The following is a 26,706-nucleotide window of genomic DNA, read 5'->3' on the forward strand; positions in this document are numbered from 1 at the left end:
CTTCAACCCACTGAGCCACCCAGGCTCCCCTTTATCCCAACTTTAAAAAAAAATTTTTTTATCCTAGCTTTAAAAATATTTTTTAAAATGTTCTTCCTAAGAATGGGCTACCTTCACAGAAACCCCTAATTTAGCATCATTTGAGTCTAATGATTTTGGGATATGACTCTGGGCTCAGGAATATAGACTCCTGTTAACTGAGTGAGTCGGTCACGAATGAGTCTGGAATGGCCTTGGGATACAAGACAAAGGCTGACAATGGGAAGGTAGCGTAGCGTGTGCGTGTTATTCCTTAGGATGTAGCAGCAGCCGGAAGAACGAGGACTCCTTCCTCCGCCTTCGGAAGGCGCAGCACCCAGAATGCTATCGAGGAATCCTTTGCAGAATCGGAATTCATGGGACCTTCAAATTTAAATATGCTAGAACTCCAGATGGACTATGGTATGCCTTAGAATTCTAGATGTTTCTTCAAGGTAGAAATAAAGCTTTGATATCAGTACCCTCCAAAGAGAGTAGGAGATTGAGGCTTAGAGAAGTAAAATGACTTTCCCAGGGTCTGTCATGTCATTTCGAAGTACGAAAGATTAGGCTTCTTTCGCCCCCATTAGCACTGCAGAAAAGATCAAAGCGCTCTCCATACTGTTTTGTTTAGCTTGAGATACAGCTCAGGGGAAACGTTGCTGGGAAGCCTCTCCAGACTTGCCCTCTTTGGGGGCCCTTCCTGTCCCACACAGTCGCTGATTCACAGATGGACACATGTGTCTACATGTCTCTCCCTACCAGGTAGTAAGGTTCCTGCGAGCAGGAACAGGGCCTTGGTTCTCCAGCGTATAATTCTGCTTGATAAATGAAGGCACTTCATACATTTTAAAAATTCAGACATAATTCACACACCATAAAAACATACCATTTTACCATGGACAATTCTGTGGCTTGTTTGGTATACTCACAGGGTTCTATAACCATCATTCCTGTCTGTCTAATCCCAGGGCATTTTATCACCCCCAGAACAACCCCGTATCTGTTGGCAGTCACGTCCTGTTATCAGCACCCCCAACCCCTGGCAGCTACCCGTCTACTTTCTGTCTCTATCTATCTATGGATTCTCCTCTTCTGGAGTTTCGTGGCATTGGAATCATACAACATGTGGCGTTTTTTGTCTGGTTTCTTTCACTGAGCGTGGTATTTTCACAGTTCATCTGTGTCATAGTGTGTGTCTATACCTCATTCTTCCTTTTTATGTCCAAACAATATCTCATGTTATGGATAGGACACATTTCGGTTAATATTTATTGGATGACGGACATTTGAGTTGTTTCTGCTTTGGGGGCATTATGAATCTGCTATGAACATACGAGTGCAAGTTTTTGTATGGACACGTGTTTTCAATTCTCATGGGTATGTACCTAGGAGTGGGATTGCTGGGTCATATGGTCGCTCTATGTTTAACTTTTTGAGGGACTGCCAAGCCATTTTCCCCAGTGACTGCACTATTTTGCATTAAAATAGTGCTTAATACAATTCTAAATTAAGTCCAAGCTCTTCCTCAAAAGTGAAATAGCCAGTTTTCAGTAAAATAAAAAATCCCACATGGACCTTCACATCTGTTTACATCCCGGATCTTGGCCCTAATATCCCTGCACTTAAAGGTCTGCAAACGCATTATGTACGGGAAGGGAGGACCTTTACTCGAGACAGTAACTGGCTGGTTTCCTTATTGTGCTGTAGGTGCCCCCCAAGTTTTGTTTGGTTGATGTTTTGAGATCTTTCCTCCCCCAAGTTCTGTACCCAGAGATAGCAACTGAAATGAATCAGAGGACGTCAGAACTGATCTGACTCACAGTGCTCAGAAAAATCCGGCTCACAAAGGTCTGCGTGCGGCCCGGTGGAGAGGGAGAACTCTCATGATAGAAAATGGGTCCCCCTGGGAAGAAGATAAGCTTGGAAAGAAGAGCCCAATACTTGGAGCCACCGCCAGCACCCACCCTTCTCCCTTTCTGTCCGTCACTACTCAGATCATGTTGTAAGGTCATTTTTGACATCACCGGAATATTCTGGCGTGTTTAACATTCGCTCCTCTTGTGGGACAGGTCCCAGTTCTGTTTCATATCACCCTCTTCCCTGAAGTGCTATCATGGGATTCTAGTAAGTAGCTGGATATGCTCATCTGTTATCTTTTCCTCGGGCAAGGACCTGTCCTTGAAGGGTGCAGTCCAACTCTGGAATCACTTGGGAGCCAGACCTGCTGCCTATTGTTAAGGTCATCAGTAGGTCCAGAATTATTCTTGACACAAAGACCATGTGATGTTAATTTGTTTCGTAATACTTCAAATGAACTTGTGCTAACATAGATCGTGGTAAATGGATTTGTTTTAAGAGTTTAAAGAGATTACAAGAAGCTGGTTCTAATGCAAGTTTGGTTAGCTTCTCGGTCTAGGTACCAGGAACAGTCTAGATCATATTCTGTTGGAGCAGCTGGTGAGAAGCGGTGAGCCCAAGGCAGCAAGAATTCCTTCCCTCAAACCTTTGTAGCATTTTCTCGGTATTTCTGCTTCCCGCGCCTTGCTCCTTCCTTAGCGTGATTCAGGTACTTGCGCTATTCGCCGTACTCGAATATAAGCCCACCAAGGGCTTACCAGGCATCTTTGACCTCTAGATCACTAGTCTCAGTGGTGATGTTACACGTATTGTAGATGCTCAGTGAATATCTGTGAGCATAATTAATGAGTCAACTGTCATTCATTTCTTTTCATGATTCCCTGAGTTTTGCCCACTTTGCTTTCAGCGGCGTGACGCTACGGCTTACTGCCATTCTTGGGGCTTTTGTGCTTTTTCCTGTGTGTGAACGTGATTGCCAGCAAAGCCTACTGCTAAAGACTCAGTACTCTGAGCGCATTTTATTTAGGAAGGGAAAAACTATATTGTGTAACCCAGATCCAAAACCAAGAACGACTGAAGTTCTAAATATTTCTCTTCCTGTCCTCCCTCTAATCTTCGCAAACCCTAACAAATCCAATACGTATGCAGTGTGTTTTCTAGCTTGCTGGGGACTGGGAGGAAGGGAGGAAGGGAACAAAACTACCTTCTCTACCTCTTCAGAAATACAGCCAAGTTGATACATGGCGTATTGTAATACCAGCACCGTCTCTGATTGGATTGTACAAATGTTTGTCTGCTTAAAGGTCTTTAAAGAGACCTCACGGATATACATAAACGCAACAGGGCGTCATTATAAAATGACTCATTGCCGTAGAACTCGAAAAAGGTTATAAGTCACATCCTTCCCCCTAAAACAGAACTGTGGGCTAACAGACATTTGGGGGTCCTGTTTGTTGATGAGGCGGTGGTTAGTTCTCACACCTGTTACCGGAGTTCACGCAAGTAGGTTCATTTACATATTCTAAAGGAAGAAACACATTAGCACAGTGTGTGCATACAAATTCCATTATGTTTGCACAGAAAAACGATCCAGTGAGTCACCGATTCTCTTGAGAGAAGAAGAATCTATTCTCTTTAGAATCTGTCTCTGATGTAAAGTAAAGGACTGGTCGAAAGTGATCAGAGGATCAAGACCAATTTTTCTTTTGTGTCATAAAAATATGAATAACTTAGGTTGTCTTTTGTTTTGAACACCCCCCCCAAAGCACACCTCGAGACAAGGATTTGAGGGCGAGTTATTTATTTAGGAGGGGATCCCAGGAAACACGGGTAGGAGAGTGAAGCTAATAAAAGGTAAATTATCAAACTAGTTACCCAAGGCTGCCTAGGCAGCCCAAACTGAACTCCTTGGGAACTCAGGGAGGTAATGTAGACTATGCCTCAGAGATATCCCAGCTGGGGCATTGATCTGCCTACAACCTCCCCACCTGTCATTGCCTGGAAATAGCTTCCAGGTGCATTAACCCACCCATCATGAGGTTTCTAGTAACCAGGTTTGAATTGTAGACGTGGATGCCGTGGAGATATGAGCAAACAAACGAGGGGGGAAAGGATAGTCTAAGAACATAAAGAAGTTTCATAGGAACCCAGGAAATGCTGAACCGCCAGGTCTCCAGAAGTATAAAATTCCAGTCCCTTCCAGGACCATTGGTTCAGTTTTAGGGAACATCCTATTCTCTTCCCTCCCAGCTGGCTTCCTCTGACACTGTACCCCTCAGAATTTTGGTATCCACATGGCTCTGTAAGGTGGGCTCCTTGCCAGGACTTACTTGACCTTTTAATACAAGTACCCACCACGGACTGGGACTTTTCTCTATGTGTCTTAGTTCAGATTCCCAAGAGTGAAAACCTAGTTGGTCCAGCTCATCTATTTCAAGGCAGAATATAAATTGTAAGTGTTTGGCCAGCTGATGTATGAGTTTTCCTATCCCTCCCGCCTTCCAGGGTCTACTAATGATCCAGTCAGCCATGGCCAAGGCAGGAAGTCATATGGCTCAGTACCTATGCAAAAGAGGGGGAGAATGGGAACAGAAGAGGAATGGATAGGGCAGGGTCCCCCAAGGCACCTGGACAAGACTCTGTGTTGACAAGTGAAAGTCTTGTCATGATTAATTTCATGGCATTTTCATGAATATATAGACTAAATAACTATAAAGATAAAAAATGAAAACAACCTATGTGGCAGTCCTTTGAACCAGTGTATCATCTTTCTGGAGGAAAGATGCTGTGGAAATCCTGGATATAAATAAAGTAGTAACAATTTCAGTTTTTGAACTAAGAATCTGGAAAAAAAAATCAGTAAAAAGGCAAAGGTATGTCACCTCCCTTTTCTTAAAGAATGCCGGAGATGCATTTGCCTTAAGTCTAAGAAACGAGGGCGGACGTTCAAGACAGTCAAGAGACTGAGCATCAACTCTCAGCAAGGATGAAGCAACTGGGTGGTGTGCTTTCAGACTCTTCTAAAAGATGCCAACACTAAGAATCTTGGCTGGTCTGGTGCGGGTCACTCTCTTCCTGCTGTGAAAACCAGAACAGTAGCCCTCTGGACTGCATGTAAAGTTCTTGGGAACCTTTCCTTCTCGAGACTTCCAAGTATTGCCCCATGGTCTTCTATACATCAATGTTGCTGTTGAGAAGTTGGAGGTGAGCCTGAGCTCTTCTCTTTTTCTGGGTTGTAGGTTTTTTCTGCCTGGATAAATGGGGAATGATACCCTTTGACATTCAGAAGCTCAGGCTAGGACTTGGACTTAGCATCCTATGTCAAATTTTGCCAAAATATTGTATCTATACTCGTTAAATCTGTAAGTATAAACCTACTTTAAAAAAAAAAAGATTTTATTTATTTATTTATTTATTTGAAAGAGAGAGAAAGCACAAACACAAGACAGAGAGAGGGAGCAGCAGACTCTCCAGTGAGCAGGGAGCCTGACGCTGGGCTTGATCCCAGGACCCCAGAATCATGACCTGAGCCAAAGGCAGACGCTAAACCGGCTGAGCCATCCAGATGCCCCTTGGGATGTCCTTGTGGGTTAATCTTTGAATATAGCTTCTCCTTTTTATGTTCTCCACATCTAGGACATAAGCGTTTTTTAAAGTCTTCCTTTATTCTGAACATCTGTTGACTTTTTCTCATTGTTTTAGGTGCTTTGTTCTGCATTCACTGAGATCAGTTCAATCCCGTTCCTATTATAAGAAGTGGATATTGTATCAGTGTCTGTTCTGTTCTTTGGTGTTTCATTTATTGCTATTGATACTATCTTGGTCCGCAGCGTTCATTCCTTATTTCTATCATCTTTTCCTTCATCTCATTTTGTCCTGTCTTCATCTCACTCTGAAACTCTTTTTTTTTTTTTTAATTTCATGCATCAATGCAACATTCTGCATCTTTGCCCACTCCCGTTTCTTCTGGTCACCACACAGAAGCCAGGACATGGCCTGGAAATGGCCATCAGGTAGTTCACCTTTCTCTACTCAGAACCTCCAGGGGCTTCCTGCCTCACTCACTTATAAAACCCAAGGTCTTTGCCAGGACCTGCGGGCCCAGCACCTCCAGCCTCACTGGCCCCCACGGGGCCTTGAACACACCGGGTGACCTTCACTCTTACCATTCACGCTGTCCGGGGTGTTCTTTCCGCAGACGTCACACTGCTCACACTCCCAACCCCATCAGGCCTACTCAGATGACACTTTCTCAAAGAGGCTCTCCTGGGCCACCCACTTAAAACCCCCAGTTCCTTCCCCCAACACGTTCTTCTCCAGCCTTGATTTTTCCCCTCAGAATTCTTATCGTTTATGTATTTTTTACTTATATATTTTATTATATCAGCAACCCTCCCCCCAACTGGAGTGTAAGCTCCATCCAGCAAAGATTTCCCAGCACCTACAACAGGGTCTGACGCTTAGCAAGCACTCAGTCGGTACCTGCTGGATGAGTGAGTGGGTTGAGGAGAATAACTTTGTCTTCCTGGGAAGCTTTCCTGACACTAACATCCATTCTCACTTTAATGGTGGGCATCGCACACCTTCTCTCATACGGCAGCAAAGGTCATATATCAAGGTATCAAGAGGTACTAAAATTCTTCAAGGCATTATAAGTTAAGTCCCCCAGATTCAGTATTTTCAAAAGGCTCCTGATATCCTAAAATGGTTTTGAAAACTGGGATTTTACCATTTTCAAGTCTATTCTATTTTGTTGTAAACTGATGAAGCAGTAAGAGACTAGACCCTAACAATGGTTATTGCCTTTCCTTGTACTGGGGCTCGGTGTGGGGCAATTTCATCTCATACAGAGTGTCTCTCATCCTCACCCTTTGCCTGGCACAGAATTTGCAGGGCCCTGTGTGTGGGGGGCCCCTTGTTTAAAGTACAGAAATCAAATACCATTAAAGGTACTAAAATATAGGGGTGCCTAGGTGGTTCAGTCAGCTAAATATCTGCTTTTAGCTCAGGTCATGATCCCGGAGTCCTGGGAGCAAGGCCTGCATCAGGCTCCCTGCTCAGTGGGGAGTCCGCTTCTCCCTCTCCCTCTGTGTGCTCTCATTCTCGTGCTCCAATAAAAATAAATAAAATCCTAAAAAAAACAAGGTACTGAAATATATTATTCCGCACTCTTTTTCTCACCTTGTCATAGTATTTTTATTTGCTATCAAATGTCTCAAATAAAGTAAAATTTCATTTTTAAAATTTTATTTATTTATTTGAGAGAGAGAGCGAGCATGAGTGGGAGGGGCAGAGAGAGAGGGAGAGAGAATCTGAAGCAGACTCCATGCCCACCATGGGGCTCCCATCTCACCACCCTGAGATCACGACCTGAGCTGAAACCAAGAGTGGGCAGCCCAACCGACTGCACCACCCAGGCCCCCCTAAAGTAAAACTGTAAATTTTTAACATGAATTGGACCATTCATGTTACTATTGTGCAGTGCTCATTTTGAATGCAAATAGAAGAGCATTTAGCTCAAATGTGGAATCATTGAAATTACACCATCTCATAGACTGTAGATCCATATGTATTTTATTCTTTAATGAAGGGGGGGGGTGCCTGGGTCACTCAGTCAGTTAGGTGTCTGCCTTCAGCTCAGGTTGTGATCCCAGGGTCATGGGATGGTGCCCCACATCAGGCTCTCTGCTCAGGGGAGAGCCTGCTTCTCCCTCTTCCTCTACCCCTCCCCTGCTGGTGCACTCACTCGAACGCTCTCTCTCTCTGACAAATAAATAGATAAATAAAATCTTTTTTTTTAAGAAAGTAAAATAAAGAAGAGTGGGAAATATACACACAGCTAACTCAACTATTTTAATTTTGCCTCTTGATGCGCGCACGTTCTGCCGGGCTCTCTGTCTCTGCTTGCTGATAGAAGGAAGGGAGCAGTGGGTGTTCTTCCCTGTCTTCTGTGTCGGCATTTTCAGTGTAAGTGGTTGGCTGATACAAGGAGGTAACATGAGTCAGAAAGGATAGGGTAGGCTTCCTCAGCTGGTTGTTTTCTGGATCACCACTGCCTTCTTTATGGATTTCAAGCAAGTATTCCAATTTGAATGGAAATTGCCCTCTCAGCACCCCCTGTTTATTCAGTGGTAGACGTAACTGCGCTCACCTTGCGTTTCCCTGCTCCCCGCGTGCATCTTGGGTCCACTGGAGTTCTGTGCTCATGGTGCGCTATAAACGCCATCTGCAAACGGGCGGCAGGAATGATGTCACACCTCCTGCATCTGTCTCATCTGCTCACACGCAAGCTCCATTGTCCCTGTGGATGTCATCTACAAAACACAAGTTCAGAGATAAAATTCTTACAAATACCAATGGGACAAGAGCAAAGCATTAAACCAAATGGAGGGCACTTCTGAGCACGGGTCCTGCATAACCGCACGGGCTGCATGCCCTTGAAGCCGCCCCGTCCCCACCGCCCCACAACTGGAGCATATTATTACCGTTCACAGAGGAGACTGCTGAAAGCCAAGGACGGCAAATGGGCCCAAGGTTACTCAGCCTGCGGAGGAGCTGGGGTTCAAACCCTGGCTGTGCTTGATCAGGCGGCCTGTGTGACCAGCGTGACAGAGTGGCATAACCACTGGGTAGAGGGAAGACATCAGGAGTTTTGAGCCGTTTTGAGTAATTGCATAACCTTGGCCAAGTCTGCCTTACTTACTTACTTAGGACTTACTTTCTCTCTGACATACACATCTTATAGGAAATTGATGCCTATTTTTCCCACATGTTAGTGTTTTCCAAACAGAGTTGGGGGCTCAGCCCCTTCTCTCCTTGCAGCAAGAACTGGAGAAACCCACTGAGACGTGTGTTGGGTGACAGTGGTGCCCTTCTGGGGGCAGCAGATGTGCTAATGGCTGTGCATGCAGCATGCTTCCTTTGGCCTGTCCCACAGAAGACGGCTGAAATGTCAAGGGAGAATGAGAGAGAAGTTACTTTCTGGGAGTGTGCCAGAGTGGGAGTGGGCATAATTAGAGCTATAAGGCTAAATGAAGGGGGCGAATGCAGGCTTTATAAACCCTGCAACAATTCTTTGATCCAACTCCCCTGATTTTTAAAATTCTCTTCCTATGTAAACCATAGAAATGCTAGTCCTTAAGAAGGATTCCACAGGACGGGTGATAGAATGGTATCTTAAAAGACGTGATATGGGGGTACCTGACTGGCTCGGTCCGTTAAGCATCTGACTTCAATTCAGGTCATGATCTCAGAGTCCTGGGATCGAGCCCCACATTGGGCTCCCCACTCAGTGGGGATGTCCCTCCCCTCTCCCTCTGCCCTTCCCCCCGCTTGGGCTCTCTTTGTCTCTCTCTTTCAAACCGATAATAAAATCTTAAAAAAAAAAAAAAAAAGACGTGATATGTAGATCTGGCATACCATCCTCCCTTGTCCAACCAAGGACAAGCCCAACAGGCCAAGGTTGTGATGCAGTTTACCTGTTTACCTATCAGGGCCTATCATAAGAAGTCCAAGAACTAACAAAGGATAAGGTATCAAGAGAAGATTGTTCTATACAAAGAAGGCAAAATGCAACATTATTTCTGTTGTGCCAGGTGTTTTGGAAATGCCAAAGAAGTCAATGTACATTGAGAGTGTGTGTGGGTGGGTGCGGAGCATTTACAGGGAAGGAGAGGCTGTTTCATGACCTCCATTAAAGGGAAGGCCCAACAGAGCAAAGAAAGGGCCTATGGTTTTGGATCTTTCCTTGTGTGTGAATAATATTATCTCGCCCACTTGGTATGGGGATTAAGTGAGGTGATAAATGTAAACAGACTAGAATAGTGGCGGACATTATAAACATTCTGTAGGTGGTGACAAAAGTAGTACTGAGGGTTTGTTAAGACACCTGCCTGGTTACATTTCTTTTCCGCTTGTTTTCTCTACAAGGTGAATTATGGGTTGGCATCTTCACAAATACTTTTAAGCAACACTAAATTGACTTACATATGATACTGAATTTACTTCTATTTTATTTGAGTTAGATTTTTAAGTCAGTCTATTTGACTATAAAAAAATGAAAAAAATAAAAGTGAACGCTTATCTGGTATTTTGACTTACTATGATGAGCTAGGGACATTTATTGTTAATATTCATCTAATGTTGCTTTCCTACTCTGTGCCTATCACTATGTGGATACAGATACTCACATGTGATCCCTTCCCTCAGAAAGCCCCAGAGCCTTTTGCAAAAATAAACATATAAATCTTCACTGCCCTGTAGTCAAGCCCAGGGCACTGGTGGCCCTAAGGACCAGGAGGAAGGGAGTGTTGCTTGGGAAGCCATCCCAGTTCCAGATGATAGAAAGTGACCGTTGTTCTTCCCCACTATCTGTATTTCTACTTAGAAAATACTAAAGAAAAAAGATAAAGCTAATAATAAGCCTTTTAAAAGGGCCTTTTCCCAAGTAATTCAGAGCTATTTCTATATTTCTTGTGAACTCACATGCCTCCAATTAGGCTAAAATCCGTGAAACTCTACTATCAAGAGATCCTTTGAATTCTGGTAATAGGTTCCAGTACTCATGTAGGGAAATGGCTTGTTTTATGTGCACTCTGCAGTTTATATCTTCAGTGGATTATTTATAAGAAGTTTTAAATATACCTTAATAATTGTTCTTAAGCTGCAAACTATTGCTCAGGTCTAAATTCAGATCTGGCTTCTGAGAAGGACCGTGGGGGAAAGTTTTGCATACAAATGTGAAATGATTCTACTTGAGGAATTCATGGAAAAGAACTTTGCTGGGCATCGATTCCATGAGATTCATATGGAAAAAATCCTAGGAATTCTCCGTTGAGGACATGAGAGTAGGATCAAGAGGGCTCAGACATTTAGGACTTTGTCTCAGGCCATATGAAACTCTGGAATCATCACTTCCAATAAATTTCCATTAAGACTGCAGTGAATGTCCGGATGATTGTTATTTTAGCCAGTTGAGAGGGGTTGCTTTTTAGATGTGGCAGCTCGGTGTATAGCTGTGTCCGGACATCTCAGATTCATTCACTCCTGCTTTACATGCCGGTGTGCCGGGCCCATGGTCCTTAGTCAGTTAAGGAGCCGGCCGCAGCTCCAGCCTCCTCTGCAGAGAATCTGCACCATCAGATCTTGGGTGGGAACCAGGTGTCTGCATTTAAAGCATCCCTATTATTTTCATCCCTGGAGATCTGCAAACTATACCATTGGGGATCTAGAAAATCATGAAGCCCTACTTGGAACTCACGGCTTGGTGGTTGATATGAAACCATTACTACAGTCCCAGATGGCTGGAGTGACTTAAAATGCTGCACATGGGATGAACATGGCTATCATTTTATTCCAGGTATCAAGGAAATATTTAAATAAACTAATATACATAGATACTTCTGGACCTGCCTACACCAACCCACCTAATTTGGAGGAAGGAGGCAATATCGTTGGAATCAGATGGCGGCAGACTTTGAGATGAGGCCAAATTCTTCTGAACTTAATTTGGAAAGAAATGGGAACCCAGGTTTGAGACTCTAACCATATCAGTTCTAAGGTCCTGCCTCTCTGATGTGGCATTCAGAGCCCTCTGTTATCTACCACCCAGGCCTTAGCTTGAGCCCTTCCCTCTTCCCATGAACCATGAGCTTCTTGACACCTTCTCGCTCCCCATGACCTCTGCTTGGAATGAATGATCTTACCCCCTTTTTTCACTTGGCAGCCCTTACTTGTCCTCTCACTCCTCCTGGAAGCCTGTCCCGGCTCCCAGTTTGGGGTTCAGCAACGCCTGGAATCCACGGCACCCTACTGCTGTCTTTAACACCTTCCTAATTTCATGGAGCATATTCACATGTATGAATCCCTTCCAGCAGATGTTAAGCAACTCCGAAGCAGTGGTTTCTCTCTTCTTGTGTTCGAACTGCCAGCCCAGGAGTACCAGGCACACAGTAGATGCTCCAGACGTGTCCGCAGTGAGGGTGATTAATGTAAGCATGACCTAGAAAGCAAGTAAGGAACTCATTCTTGAGTTTTCTTTCAGCTGAATTCCCCTAGAAAGGATTTGGCATGTGCCTTTGCCAGTGTGTCCAAATGCATCGAGGGATGTGTGATACCCGGAAACCCAGGGTCCTGAAGTCACGGAGGGGTCCTGAAATTCCTGCCGTACAGGTGCACAAGCAGTAGGCAGTCTATGGAAGGGAGAGGGCGATGAGGAAGTGGGCTCTGCCAGGTGGCTTGTTCTGGTTGCAACATTTCCCTTTCCATTGGCTTCGCTTCTATTGAAATGATGTACTCTTGAGTTTTCGCCAAGAGTAGCTGTAGGTGAGCAAAGCTTTTCTCTCCCACAAAATGGTTCCTGTCCTTCGGTCACTTGTGGACAGCCCTGACTTCATTTTGTGAGTGAATGAAAAGGGCGGCAGGGAGTCAGTTTGGGTGAATAAAATGACAAATAAAACCTTGGGCTGGTGTCTGTATTATGAAGTCTTATCTCATTTGGGTGGAATGAGATGGAGATAAGTTCTCTTAAAATAGGAACAAAACGTTCTGCCATCTTGTGAACCTTACATTTTTCAGATTTTTCTTGATTCATTTTGCTGTACTGTAAAGTAAAAAAATAAAAAAAGAAAATATCAACCTTTTAGTTCTGTTCTCTAAGCTCTGAACTATTCAGCCAGAGGCAAGGAGACAAAAACAATTTAGTTTTACTCTCCCACATTCCAAAAATAACTTTCAGTAATGCCCTCTTTGGTTATCTTAAAAGTGCCGAGTGGATGCTTTTATCCTAAAGTAGCAGTGTCTGACTGTTGGGAGAACTTTAGCCATATGACTGTTATTTAGCAACTAAATGCTGGTGACTCATTCACTTTGTGGTGCAGGAAAATTCTTTCCATGGAAAACGCAGGAGGGAGGGAATCTCTCTGAACCACTATGTAGTATTTTCCTTCAGAAAAGCCTTCTCTGAAAACGAATAGCCACCAACTGTCACTCCAGGAGCTTAGTCCCTAAAGCTGCCAGAGAGCCTTTCTAAATCAGGGTTTCTGTGCACTTCTGTTCGGAAGTGTAATAAGGGACCGGTTTGGTTAATAAACCTCGGGATTAAAAACTGTCATGCCGAGTAAAAGAGAAATTGAACTAATTGCATTTATAGTATCTGGAACACTTACATAGGATTGGATTTGGACTAGAAACCCAAGGATATTTTACTGTCATGTACCGACTGGGAGAGGGAAGGAGGGAGAAAGACTAGAGAGATCTGTTCCCTTAGTTTTGAGCTGAATACCACGAAAGCCTTGGAGAGAAGTGCCTCAGAGCCCATGCAGCAAAAAGGTAATAAAATAAATTCACCTGCTAGGCTCACAGCACTAAACTAATTCCACTTCTCTGAGGTTAATTCTGCTTGTCAGCATCTCTTTATGACCTCTGAGGTTGATTAGGGGTGGGAGAAGCAGACGCGTACAGCCTTAGTGCTCGAAAATCTGGGAACGTAGAGGGCTTGTCCCCTCCCTGCGTTTGAGCCCTGTCCAACTCTCCCGAGTCGCAGTTGCGAGTTGCGGGGTTGCTCTAACCCTTGGCTGGTACGTATGAATGGAGGTTGGAAAAGCTGCTTCAAGGCTCTTTAGCACTTACGCTCCAGCTGGCTGCCGACTTAGGGAAAACCTGACCTGTGGGGCTACAGTGGGGGCAGGGAGCAGTGTGGGCCGAGTATGTTTCACAGAAAAGACGATTCAGGGTTTGGACAGGACTTGGCCCTTACAGGCTGAGACACTCAAGCTATTAATAGTAAAGCCCTGAGTCACAGATGTAGGAATGTCACAGCTGCTTGAGATCTGCTACTGTTACCCAACAGAAAACCAGCAGTAAAGGGCCTCCGCACCCCCGCTGAACCTCACCGGGGCTATAAACAACCTCCCAGTCAAAGATGAGGCAGGTGCATTGACTTCATTCCTTTCTGTTACCCTGGCTCTCTCAGACCCAACACGTTACAATATTTGCAATAAATACAGTCTAATACTGGCTGTGCATTCTGGTTGGGAAAGATGTGTTGGCCATCTGCCGCTCTGCCGGAGTGGGGCTACGGCTGTCTTTTTGTCTCTTACTCATCCCATTTCTCCCACGTGGTGGATGTATGTGACGTGTGGCCGGTGGAGTGATCTGAGTTCGGGAGACAGGTGCTGAAATGGGGCGGGCGTGGGCTTTGCGAACCCAGAAGTCCTCTGCTCCCCGGAGACCAATCTTTGACCCTGTAGGTCAGAAATCAAAAGCTTTATCAGTAGCCACTGTGGCTACAGCAGGCTGGGGGGGGGGGGAGTGGTGCCGGTGCAGCTGCTTGCCCCCACTTTTGTGGCTAGGGTTCCTCCCTCATACATGCATATGTTCAAGGGGCTTGTCTAGAAAACCCCAATGAAGCAGAGAGTGGACGGTCGGAATCCTACCTAACTGGATAAGTCAGATTTTTGCTTTGATCCTGAATTTGATCCTGGAAGGAACTGAATCCTGAAAGATCCTCTTCCATGGCTGGCTCTCATTGTCTCGGTCCCCTCCGACTCCCCGTCGTCGTCCCCACCCCCCCGCCATTCAGGAAGACCGTGTTGGGCGGGGCGGGTGGGGGCGAGGTGAGCGCCAGGCCAATCTTTATTCATTATAATTGAGCCTCAGAAGTTGAAGAAAATGAACGTGGAGTCACTGGCATTATGTTTTCCTTTTTCTACTGTGGTTCATTTTATCTATTCAGTGTGTCCCAAAGAAGCTGGACTAAGAATTGCGAGCAGAAGTAATAGGAAACTAATGAGCTAACAATTGACTAGTTTTATTTATCGAACAGTCCCTTGGCTGTTCCTCGGCCCCCCTCTTCTGGCAATCATTTATCAGACCCCGGGAGGGAGCGTTCTGTTGCCGGTTTCCCCGGCCTTGGTGCGAGGAATGCAAAGTGGTGTCGGTGACCAGAGATTAGGACAGTGGAATTTTGCATTTGTTACAGCAGCAGCTGTAGCGAGTGGTTTCGGCCCAAGGGCAGAGTCCCCGAGCTGGGCGCGGCCGCCACTCGGCGGCGATCGCGGGGCGGGCACCGGAGCTCGGCCCCCCGGGATGGGGGCGGGATTTTAGAAAGCAGCCCCGGACTTCGCGAGTGGATGCCCAGGGCTTTTCCTTGCAGCGTCTACAGCCACGGATCTGTCCGCCCAGGAGCGCTCCCACTCCTAGACTTTATTCCTCTTTCCTTCCGCGCTGCTGGCCAGAGGACCCGGTTGCCATGGTGAAGGAGAAAGGTAATTATAAATATCGATCCCCGTGCATGGTTGCAGAAGTTGCAATGGTGCTGCAGGGCTCGGCCACCTAATGGGGGATGATCAATCGAAAGCCAGGCAGACATATTCTTGGTGCGAGAACCTCCGTATTGTGAAGTCATTAAGAACCTCTAATTTAGCCGCGGCGTCTGAAGCGTATCCTATTTCTGGAGTGTTTGCACAGCTGAGCTCCTGGATGTGTGTCTCTTTTGATTATCGCATCTTGAAATTTTTGCTGTGTTTGAGAGTTGCCTTCCTGCCCCCATCCGAGCCTTCATTCTCTTCCTTACCCCGCTCCAATCAGTCAGTTAATGAAGATGTGTAATGAAAGGGTCCTTCTACCGGGTTTCTGCTGCTCTGGGACATGCCCAAAGCCAGCTGGGATGGGCTGAAAAGAGAAGCGAGCTGAAGGTTTCAGGTGTGCTGTCTTGATCACCTGGCATTTGGGCGGCATCCCTAATCACCCCATCCAAACACCTTTTTAAAGGATGCGATGTGTGTCAAAGGGGGCAAATCAAGTGTCAAGGAGAATGTCAAAAGGGAGAGGGTGGGGCGCTCTGCGCAGGTGTACATTATTTATGAACTGGGCGTGGTCCTGAAATGCGAGTTAAATCTTTCAGAATTGAATTATGGTTTAAATGATTAGTTTGTCTGGAACATGTAAAGAAACAAAGCAATCCTTGATTTTAATTATCCAAGTAATATATAAAATATATCTTAAAATGAAATATGCAGAACAGAGAGCAGAAAGTGAAAGCCCCTTGTCCCTACCCTGCCGACCTCAAATCCCCCCTCTCTCTAGAGATAACATTGTTAATATTGTGTATCTTTCTAGACAGGAATAAGACAGATAGTCAGGAGGAGTATAAAAATGAGATCGTCCTATCATTTTTCTGTGACTTGATTTTTTTTTCCTCTTAATAATATGTCTTAGGGACTTCTACCACATGATTTTATAATGTGAATAGCCACCCTTTAATTTTGCTCTTTGGTAAGCTTAGATTTATCCTGCCACACTTTCTTATTGTGGGACATAACTTCCTCCATAAACACGGATGTTTGTTCTTTTGGGGCTGTCTTGAATCATTTCAGTGATTTATTTGTATCTATTTTCACTCAAAGCCCCTACAGGGAATAACTTTGAGGTGAACATGCTGAACTCAAATTGATCCTTGTTGCTGGAAACTCAGTTTGGTTTTATTATACTAATGGATGGCCGGAGAAGTAGGACCATGACAGCTCACAGTGCTAAGGCTGCACCTTAGGACAAAGAGAAATGCGGTTCTGCTTCATCCATCCTGCTCCTGGGCATCTTTCGTAAGCATGTCATTAGTAGCTTTGGTCTTTCACGGAGTAAGTGGTAATTGAATGAAATGTTTGGGTGCACATATAGATGCTTCTACTAACGTGCTCTCTCTTTTAGGGATATTTTCAGGAACCCTCAGAATAACAAATACAGATGCTGACATTTAATAAAGGCCATGTGTCTTCATTCGTACCTTCTCAACTGGAACAACCCAGCCCTGATGTCCGTTGCTAATGGATTTGAGTTTGTGTCCCCAGTATAAGTAATTTATGCATGATGGGAAAGGGAATTGCAAAAGCCACTTCTTGATTCCATTCCCGTGGGGCCCAGGGAAGCCCCAGACTTGCTCTGTGTGGTGGATAGATCACACGTCAGTGGTCCCCAAAGAGCAGCTCTCCTTCTAAGCCATTGCAGATGCCTCAAAACCCAAACCGATTGCCTGGGTTCACATTTGCTTCATAACTCAGTAGCCACTCTCTAACTGGAACATTGGCACGGGCCACCGAGAGGTCACATACTAGAATTATCTTAGCCCTTAGCCACTGATTAAAGGCTGTTCCTTTTTTATTTTGAGGTCTGTGCCAATCCGTGCTGCTGCCTCCCAGCTCTCTGACTGCACCAACCTCAGCCAGCGACAGAGGGAGGCAGGATTTGGGGCAGGCACACAAGAGCTTCTGTGGAAAGAAAGGAATTCCATCATAGCTTTTAAAGTGAGAGGGGTCCAGGGGAGCACGTAGTCTAGGTATTCACCCTAGAGATGAGAAAAGTGGGGTTCGGAAAGGGTAAGTGAATTGTTCAAGGTCATGTGGCAGCTCCTTGGACCCAGTGTTCATCCTCTGTGTCCCATCAGATGGTGGGCATGGGTCAGTGACTGCACTTGCCACATGGTTGACATCCACGGGCTGTCTCACTAGAAGGTGAGCCTCCCCGCAGCCACGCTGTCTCCATCTGTAATTCTTGACCACACAGCTTACTTAGTATTTGCCCATCACAGATTCTCAGTAGTTGAAACAGGTTGGCTTGTGTTCAGAGCTTGGACCTGAAGCTGTGTCTTCTCAATCCTGAGACTCTTCTGGTCCTCTCCATTTCTTCTTGCTCCCAGAGATGCCTTGCTTCTTCCTCCTGGAGCTGACACAAATGACCCTTGAGCGGGCTTGGATCGTGGTAGCCTCCCTCCCGAGGAACATGGGGGGCCTTGCGAAGGAGGGACGTGGATTCCCTGTTGTGTTCTCCACTTAGAGATGGCTTAGCTCACATGGGTTTGAGGCGTCCTTTTCTCTTGCATATATCTGTCTGCTTTGGGGGCTGGCCCTCACTGGAAAGCAGGCTTGCTGGCAACTCACACTTCTGCTAGTGTGGAGTGACATATTTGCCGACATATTCTGACCCTCACTGTCTTTCCTTCCCGTAACCGGTCGCCCATCCCCTTCCAGGGACAGACACTTATTGATCCAGGAATCTTGATGAAACGGTTATTTCTCTGATGTGTTCAAGGACATGTTACCCTTGCTGTATCCTGTAACAAATAAGTAGGAGAGACTTTTGTGGGTTTGTCAGTCAATATCTGTCTTCCTGAATACACTCTCATCAACCTAAACTCCAGAGGCCTGCTATACTCATTTAAAAGCTATAATTGTCTAGCTTATGTGTATGTTCTAGTGCAAGCTTTAAAAGTACCGGAGGGATTTATTATTTTTATTAGAGAAAACAAGAAGAAATACTAGAGATTAAATTATGTGAGTGCTCATCTAAATAATGAGGGATGCTTATGGTTTGGAAACCATGTGAAAGAATAAGAATTTAGCTGTGAGGGAGACAGCATCAAGGTAGAGAGGATTTCACATTTGGGCACACCATTTTTTGTTTGTTTTATTCTGTGTCCTGGAAGATTTTGAAACTGTTGGATGGCCCAACTTCCTTTTAAGGAAAAGTGGGATCCAGTGAAACTCATTCCAGTCCAACCTCAAGGGAGAGACATTCAGTCTCCTCCTGACATTCAGGTGAAACACACACACACACACACACACACACACACGCACACACACATGGCAATCTTGTTTCTTGGTAGCTGCTGAGAACAGTGGTGTATTGTATCTCAAATGTGTCCTACAGACTGGCACCAAAGTAATCCTCTTAGGACACTGATGTCATCATATTTCCAGTTCCAAAACCTTGGTGAGTGACAAGGTAAAGTTCAAGGCTTCCTGCTGGTCATTGAAGATTCCTTAAGTCCTGAGCTCACCTCTGCCCCACCCCTATCTAAGCCCATCTTATTTTGTTTTTATTTTCAATGTTATTATTTAATCTGCCAGTTACTGAACACATACAAAGTGACAGACTTTGCGTTGAGAGCCTTATATACCTTGTCTCTAATCTTTGACCCAGCAAGGTCAGTGGTGTTCCTCCTCTCCAATAAATGAGGAAGAGGAGGCTTGGAGGAATTTAGAAACCTGCCAGAGATCGCTAAGCTGGAAAGCAGAGGAGCTGATTTTCCACGCAGGCCTACCTAGATCCCCAGTCTGTGCTAATTGTACTGCTGCTCCCCTCGCCCCACGTTCGTCCTGTTTGAATCACCGTGGAGGGTTTTTCCCCTCTCCAGCACCCGTCATGCTACACCTGCTATCCTCGTGGGAAATAGCTATATTCTCCTTTTCTGCATTTGTCAAAGACCTACCTCAAGTTCAGCCTCCTTATAATGCTTCTCAAAGGCCCATCCCTTCTGTAAATTCTTCTAGAATTACTCTGTCCACCCAAGTAAACACAAGGGAAATTAAACAACAGTTGGGTCACCAATGCAACTTAAGAAAGCGCTCTCTCCTCAAGTGTTTGTTGACTTCCTATCCAGTCTTGTAGAACAGCCTTTCCAGGTGTGAAGTGTTGCTGCCTCTTAGGGTGTCTGCCTTTGTCGATCCCACTCCTGCCAACACCCACACAGCCGCGGACACGACCCACTCAGGTACAGGCACACTGCCTGATGTAACTGAAACCCATTTCTGTTCCATCCTTGGGGAGGTCTGGGGACAGTGGATCTCTCCATGGTGTCATGATTCCTCATGTCCAAGTTGCCCCTTGGGCCCCTTTTTAGTGTCTAATAGCCTCTCCTAGATTCAGTTTTCCAACCCTGCTGCCCAGGTTAATGCTTCATGCCCTACCCACTCCTGGGCTTGTCTTAGTTCTTCATCTTTTCCTCAACTCAAAAGCCCCAAGCTTTTCAAGGGATAACAAAAGACCAGGACATCCTAAAGTAGGGCTAAAGAGAAGCTGTCTATTAAAGGAGATGCCATAATGCTACAAGTTTCAGAATAAATTGTCTTGATTAGTGACTTATGTGTACAACTCAGTTCTGAACTCTGCATCTTTGGAGGGAGTGGAGCTCCAGTTTTTATCATGCTCCTCTTGAGAGGGAAAACAAATCCAAGTGTGAATAGCTCTTACTATGTTACAGATGGAAGTGCTACTCTCACCAGAAGTATGCCCAGCTTAGCTGCGTTACAGTAGGGCTGTCCAGATAATGGGATTTCCAAAGCTAAGGGAAAGAATTTCACATTAGAAAACTAATCCCTTTCCCTGTGCCGTCTACTCACTGACGTCTACAAAATGTTCATCCAGAAATGAAAGAAGACTTGATTTGTACTAGAGTTAAGGCTGAATGTCCAAGTGAATCTGAGAGAAGGAATACTGACTTGAACTTACTGGGAGCTCTTGGGAGCGATTATAGATGAGGGAGTGAGCTCAAGAGCATGGAGACAGTGAGGACCCAAGCTGGAGGTAGAGACTTTGAGAGGTGGCCCTGCCTCTTGCCTCTCTGATGACCTGGTCAGGTGACCAGAAAGGATGACACCCCCAGTACTGCATCCCAGAAACCCTCTTTTACACAACAACAAATTGACTTTTCCAAATTCCTGCAGAAAAGACATCCTAAGGTAGACTCAACCTACCAAGAGGGAAATCTCAGCATCTGATTCACTTTGAGGAGAGGACCCCTCTGTGACATCATATTCACGGCCCTTGAGGGCAAGAGAGTCCTAGTGTTGTTCGCCTCTAGTATGCTGAAGTCAAAATGCCGAGTGTTTTCCTGAGCCAGCATTAGAGAGCCAGAGAACTTTTCCGAAGGTTCAGTGATCGGTGAGTGGTGCAGATTTCTCTCATTGTGGTTGAGCCTGATCTGGCCACACCACAGCAGAAACCAGCCAGCTTCCTATTTCATTGTGTGTTGGTCTGATGGTGACTCATACTGAGAGGTATGTTTATCCCAAATTGGCAGGAGCCGTGTATTCAAGGGCAAATTTTGTTAACACTGGGGAGGGCGAATATTTGTATGCATGACCTCTTTTCTCTGCAACCTTGTATTTGTGTTCACACTGACATGATTAATGCTATTATGGTCCAGTGTACCCTGGGGGGACCCAAGAGGCTCGTGTCTCTAGCCCATTGCGATCAAACAGGCTGACTTGTTTGAATACTTGGACTTAACCATGAAGATGCTGGATTTCTGAACACTTCCAGGGAAATTAGTGTCTGGGGCAGTGGCCCTCAAACATCAGCAAGCATCAGAATCACCTGGAGGGCTTATTAAAACACAGATATCTGGGCCCTGCTCCCAGGGTTTCTGATTCAGTAGGTCTGGGGAAGGGCCCGAGGTTTTGCATTCCGAGCCATTTCCAGGTAGCATCGATGCCCTTGGTCCAGGGACCACACTTTGACATGGTCTAGGTAATCCATGGTTTCTGTGGGTAAAATGATCAACCCTTTAAGCAGAAAAGTGAGAGCTTTTATGGAAGTAGCCTCTCAATTCCATTTGACTAACTTTATCTTGTCTACAATGCACAGATGTCAGAGAAGCAAAGAACATTGTTTTCACTGACTCTCCCACAGTGTAGAATGAGGCTGTAGTTCATAATAAAGCAGACCTTCTGCGAGATTAAAGTGGCCAGAGACTGCTGTCAGCATAGGACACTGGGTGTGCAGAGCGTGGTGGGGAGTGGGTGTGGGATGAAGATACAAAGCCCCTCTTCCCAGCAGTGACGGGGGCTCAGCCTGGCTTGGGGGAAGGAAGCGCTCATTTGGAGTCAAGGCTCACATGTGCCACTCTCTAGGCATCATCCCTAATTCTAGAAAGGTTAGATGAACTTTTTACTGGGATTCACAGAGCTCTTTAGAATCCTTTGTTAAAAGATGGTAAAAGATGGTTTCAGTAGATATCTTGTCTTTAGTCTTAGAGGAACTAAAATATATTATTCATACTCGGTATGTTTTACTCATTACCACTATATCTGGTCTTATAGTCTAGTGGTATTCTTTCTGTTGTTCATGATTTGAAACGCTGCAAAGAAAGGAGTTTAAGAAAAATTAAGAAAAACAGAATGATAGAAAAAGATAGCGAGATCCTTCCATACTGCACTGTCTGATGGGAAATGGAAAAGCAGACTGAGTACCCCTCAGAAAAATGGCAGGAGCTGTGGGTTCCCAGGTCCACTGAGGGTCCTGTAGGTAACCCATGGCTGGATGAGTGTCTACTGGACTGTTCTCTATGTGCCACTCATGGAAACCCTGTCTAGATAGCCATTGAGGAATAGAGTTGGGGACCAATGGTGGGAATGGTATCTGCTAACCTGGAGTCCAGTTATGCTCTACCTGCTCATCTGGAAAACACAAGTATTTCTGCCATATGTAAAGGTCCCAACCTGAAACGATGAACCATAGCAATGGGTTTAATGATCACATTGTAGATTTTGGGAGGTCTACTCTCTGCAAGGCATTTTAGGTGTAGCCTAAGACAGTGAAAAGTTCCTGCCTTCAGTAGGTTATTGAATTAGCCAGCGTAGAAAGGGGTACTGACTGAGAATGTAAATCAAGGAGACATAAGGCAATAGAAAAGGTATAAACAATATTCTGTTGGGGTTCAAAGGAAGAGTTAGTGTCTCAAAGGAATTTTTTTTAAAAAGGCTGTCTAGAAGAGAGCATATTTAAGATTGTTCTTGAGGGGTCTATAAGTTTCTTATGTTTAGGAATGGTATTTGATTCAGTTGGTATCCATAAGACAGTGTCTTCTCCATAGTAAGTGCTCAATGATGCTGAATGAATTTATATGTGAAGGAATGATATGTATTGGTGGGGGGGATGGTTATACTTACTGAAATGTGTGGTCAGAATCCAATAAGAGATAAGCAATCTAGGTATAGAAACAAATAAAATACGGTTCTTGGCCTGAATGCACTCATATTCTAGCAAGGAACAGAGAGACACATAAGGAAGTAGTTATGGTATGATGTGAAATGTATTAGAGAACTGTTAAAGTAACATGTCACACAGTGCAGGGAGTGATTAATTCTGCTCTCAAGGTCATGGCTGGCAAGGCTTTGAAGGATGAATAGGAGTGCAACAAGTGGCTAAAGAGGAAATGAGAAAGAGGTGGTCAAATTGGCAAGACAGAAGCAGGGAAGTATAACCTCTGTCTGAGGACGAACAGCCAGTTGAGTTTGGCATGAACTTCTAGTTGACCACTTAATACAACAGTGGATACAAGGAAGGGTAAACAGAGGGCTTTGTGGGTCAGGATGAGTTGAGGATGGTACACCTAGAAGTTGTACATACAGATGCCTCCAAGAGCCAGACAGGTGACCCACATGATTGAAGATTAGGGCAAACTGGACAGTGTGGCCCTGGAAAGAGAGAAGCTGCTCTGTGGCTCCAACCTAGTTCTCACGAAGGGACATGCGCCAAGCGGCCAGAGCTTCTGATTTTCAAGAGTGACTAGAAATAGGAATTTTTATGTAAAATCTCCAGATGTTTAAATGTTGGCAAATGATTCAACTTTCTCTTCAAGAAAATCTCTGTGTGGGCCAAACAAAACATGTCTGTGGGCAGAACTCGGCCTTAGGGCCTCCAGATTGTGGTCTGGGACTTAATACAGCATTCCCCACACCTACCCACAGCAAGGAATCCGTCTTCACACATCAAGACCCAGGATTGCACACTAATCATATAAATGGCTAAAATAAAAGTCACACGAAGCAATACATTTACTCTTATTTTGTATTCTCTTCTGTTTTTAAAATATGCTGGCCATGATCCATTGAACCGATTTTATGTTTCAGTGGGTCAAACTGAAATTTGAAAACCATTGGTTTAGAACATCTACACTAAAGTCTTATTGGATGCAAACAGAATGAGGTACTTTCCTGGGAACCCTTGTTTCTCTCCTGGGTACTCTTAGAGTGGAGCTTAACGGGTATGTTTAGGTTAAGTGGAATTTCTTCCTTTGAACTGGAGAAGTTGTTTTGTTTTGTTTTTTAATTTTTTTAAATTTAAATTTGATGAACAGAGAGCATATTATTAGTTTCGTGGAGGTAGAGTTCAGTGGTTCATCAGCCGTATAACACACCCAGTGCTCATTACATCGCATGCCTTCCTTAATGCCCATCACCCAGTTACCCCATCCCCCACCCACCTCCCCTCCAGCAACCCTGGAGAAGTTTTCACAAAATCACTGTAGAACTTTTAGTGATCCTAAACTTTATCCTAAACAGAAGTTGGCCAGAATGTGGTGTCCTCTTTTTGGGTGCTTGATACAGTTGAGGACTGACCTAGCGGCTTCACTGAGGACAATGCTACTTGGGTGAAGTTCAGCAGAAAAGCCAAAGGAAAACCTCCATTCGGGCCTCATCAGCTTCTAAGCCTGGTATTTCTGGAACCGCTTTTTCATTTAGAAGAATTTTTTCCTGTGTTTCTGCGTCACCACTTCCCGTCCCCATGCTTACCAGGTTTCCTGGCTTTTGCATCTCAGCCAGGGGGACAAGGACAAGTTCAGGCCTTGGGCAGTTTGTCATGCATCATGTCACCCCACCATCCGTGCAGAAGCTCCTCCCCTCCGTCTGCTGGGGACCACGTGCTATACATAGCATTCATTTTTGACCTCTCAGGGCATTTCCAGAAATACTGTAATTCAGGGGCTTTAGAGAGACATCACCTCTCACTCAGGAAGGTCTGAGGGCTGAGCTGTCCTAGCAAGCCTCCGGTGCAGCGGGAAAGGCATGGCCTTGGGTTCGGGGCATGTCTGCCTTCACTCCCCTCTTGAGCGCAACCGGACCCTACGTGATCCGGGACTCTTGAAACAAGAGGCCAAGTGTGGCATCTGGCCATTGGAAGGAGCTGGTATGAGGGAGACACCCTCAGGGAAAGGCCATGCCTACTGCGAACGCCACACAAACACAGGGCGGCAACACTAACATTGTGGTTTTGTGTAATAAGTAGGCAGAGAAGGGAGACGCTAAACCTGAATCGAGCCAACAAGGCCGGGCAGAGAGCAGCAGCTTGCTGGGACAGACAGCAGCAGACGGAGACTGTCAGGGGTCAGGGGCCAGCCCCACGCAGGACGATTGGGCAGTGTTTGGAGATAAGAGGCGAAAGCCCCTTCTTTACAGAGCCCACGTGTTGCTCCCCTACAGGGCTTTGTTCTCCTCCTCCTGCAGGGGAGCGTCCCCTCGGGAGCCGTGCAGCCCATATCCTGCACATCGTCTATACCCAGAGGCCATGTGCTCCGGGGGGCTGATGCTGGGCTTTATATCAGATGCCCCATATCTCTGCCCCTTCCCAGAGGACAGAAAGCCGAGCTTTAACCCTACTGGAGATCTTCTTTTTTTTCCCCCCTGGTTAAAATGGTACTGAGATCACCCACTTTTTTCTCCAGGTTGGGGAGGTTTAGTAAGTTATTGGATGAGTTTGAACATTGGGAAGAATTATTGCTAGGTCTATGACAAAAACTGATCAAAAAAATTATAGTAACCATGACAGATTGTTTATCAGAAAGTAGGTGAGCAGGAGAAAAGGAAATGATTAAGTCTGGGAGATGAAAAATAATTGTACAAGGAAGGGAATCTATTCACAGGACACACCCCAGAGTTTAGGAGAGCGATAATTGCATTCTTAAGCAGTGACCACAGATTTCACTGAAAATTGTGGTATTGCCATATTGGTGAGAACAGGATATTTAAAAAGTAATGGCCCAGCTGTTGTAAGCACAGGGTTAAGCACCGTAGCACTGACGGCCAGAAAAACACCAAACTCTGGACACATCTGCCTAGGGGCTGGCTGGAGGAGTGAAGTGGGCCATTGCCATCATGCATTATAGGCAAACTTGTTTTTTATGCGTATAGGCCTCTTTCGTTTCTTAAACTTGGACGAAAATAAAGGCGCAGGAGAAAAACCATACAGCCTTCTCCATATCTTATTGTCAGGGTGAATGTGGATGAAATCCGATGCGTAAAAGCTTCCAACGTGTTGCTTGCCATGCTGTAGGTAATCCATAAACTTAGTTGAAGGTCAGCTGATCTCTAGAGGTTTTGTTGTTGTTGTTGTTGTTTGTTTTTTGGGGTTTTTTTAAGGAGCAGGGTAGGTGCACAGCTCAGAGCCAAAGGGAATGGCCCAAGATCCCTCTCAGAGAAAGTAAGACGAAAATGTAGGTGGTTAGGAATGAGATCTGTAATGGATAGAGGGCACTGTCAAACTTCCCTCAGCCTGGGTGTCCAGTAGAGACAAGTTCAAAGCCTGAACTGGTGAAGCCCTTCCCTAGATGTGTCCATTTCTGTCTCGTTCGTCCCTTGTGGGACAACTACCATTCCATTCACCTCAGTGGCTTTGTACATTTATCCCCTAAGTCTTCAGGATTTTATAGGTTTACCTGAAAAACAAGTTGTGTTTATGAGGGGGAGCTCTGCAGCCAGACTGCCTGAGTTCAAATCCCAGCTCTACAGTTGACTGATTGTGAGACTTTGGGCAAGTCCCTTAACTTCCCCGGGGGGCCTCAATTTCCTCATCAGAAAATAAGGGTGTTACTAGTACGAGCTTCATAGGACTGTTAGGAGAATGGAATCCATTCATGAATGTCAGGCATTAAAAAGAACGCCGGGCATACAGCAAGAGCTCCATGATTGTTTGCCCCTATTGCTATGAGTACCACTATTCCTGGCTGAGAAAAGTCAGGGGCGCCGTGTTCATTGTTGTCGTGTTAGGCCATCAGATTAGCTTCAGGACTCAAGCAAGTAAATCGAGCTGAGATAGGTGAGTTACGGAAGCAGGAAGGCCCACCCATGTCTGCTGAGCAACCTCTCTGTAGTTGACCTGAAGCAGAACAAAGTATGAACCTTGGTTGTCCCGAACGAGCTACTCCAGGACCATAAGAGTCACTTCCTGTGGCCAGTAATCCCTACTGTTGGGTGATGGAACTTCACCAAGGAATTC

General features: G+C 45.3%; 1 protein-coding gene across 9 annotated transcripts in view; it reads left to right on the forward strand.

The window, feature by feature from the left end:
* ABLIM1 (actin binding LIM protein 1) overlaps window positions 1-26,706 on the forward strand; it is a 294,975-nt gene that overhangs the window by 107,246 nt on the left and 161,023 nt on the right. For 6 of the 9 annotated variants that reach the window (XM_080823241.1, XM_080823247.1, XM_080823246.1 and 3 more), the window contains exon 1: window positions 14,829-15,143. The exons of the other annotated variants lie outside the window; for them this stretch is intronic. In XM_080823241.1, coding sequence (XP_080679367.1) covers window positions 15,128-15,143 — 16 coding nt within the window. In that variant the 5' untranslated portion in view covers window positions 14,829-15,127. Of the gene's footprint in view, window positions 1-14,828; window positions 15,144-26,706 lie in introns of those variants that run through there. 9 annotated transcript variants of the gene reach the window in all.

This window comes from Martes martes (assembly GCF_963455335.1).
Source record: "Martes martes genome assembly, chromosome: 14".
In the NCBI taxonomy this organism is placed as follows: domain Eukaryota; kingdom Metazoa; phylum Chordata; class Mammalia; order Carnivora; family Mustelidae; genus Martes; species Martes martes.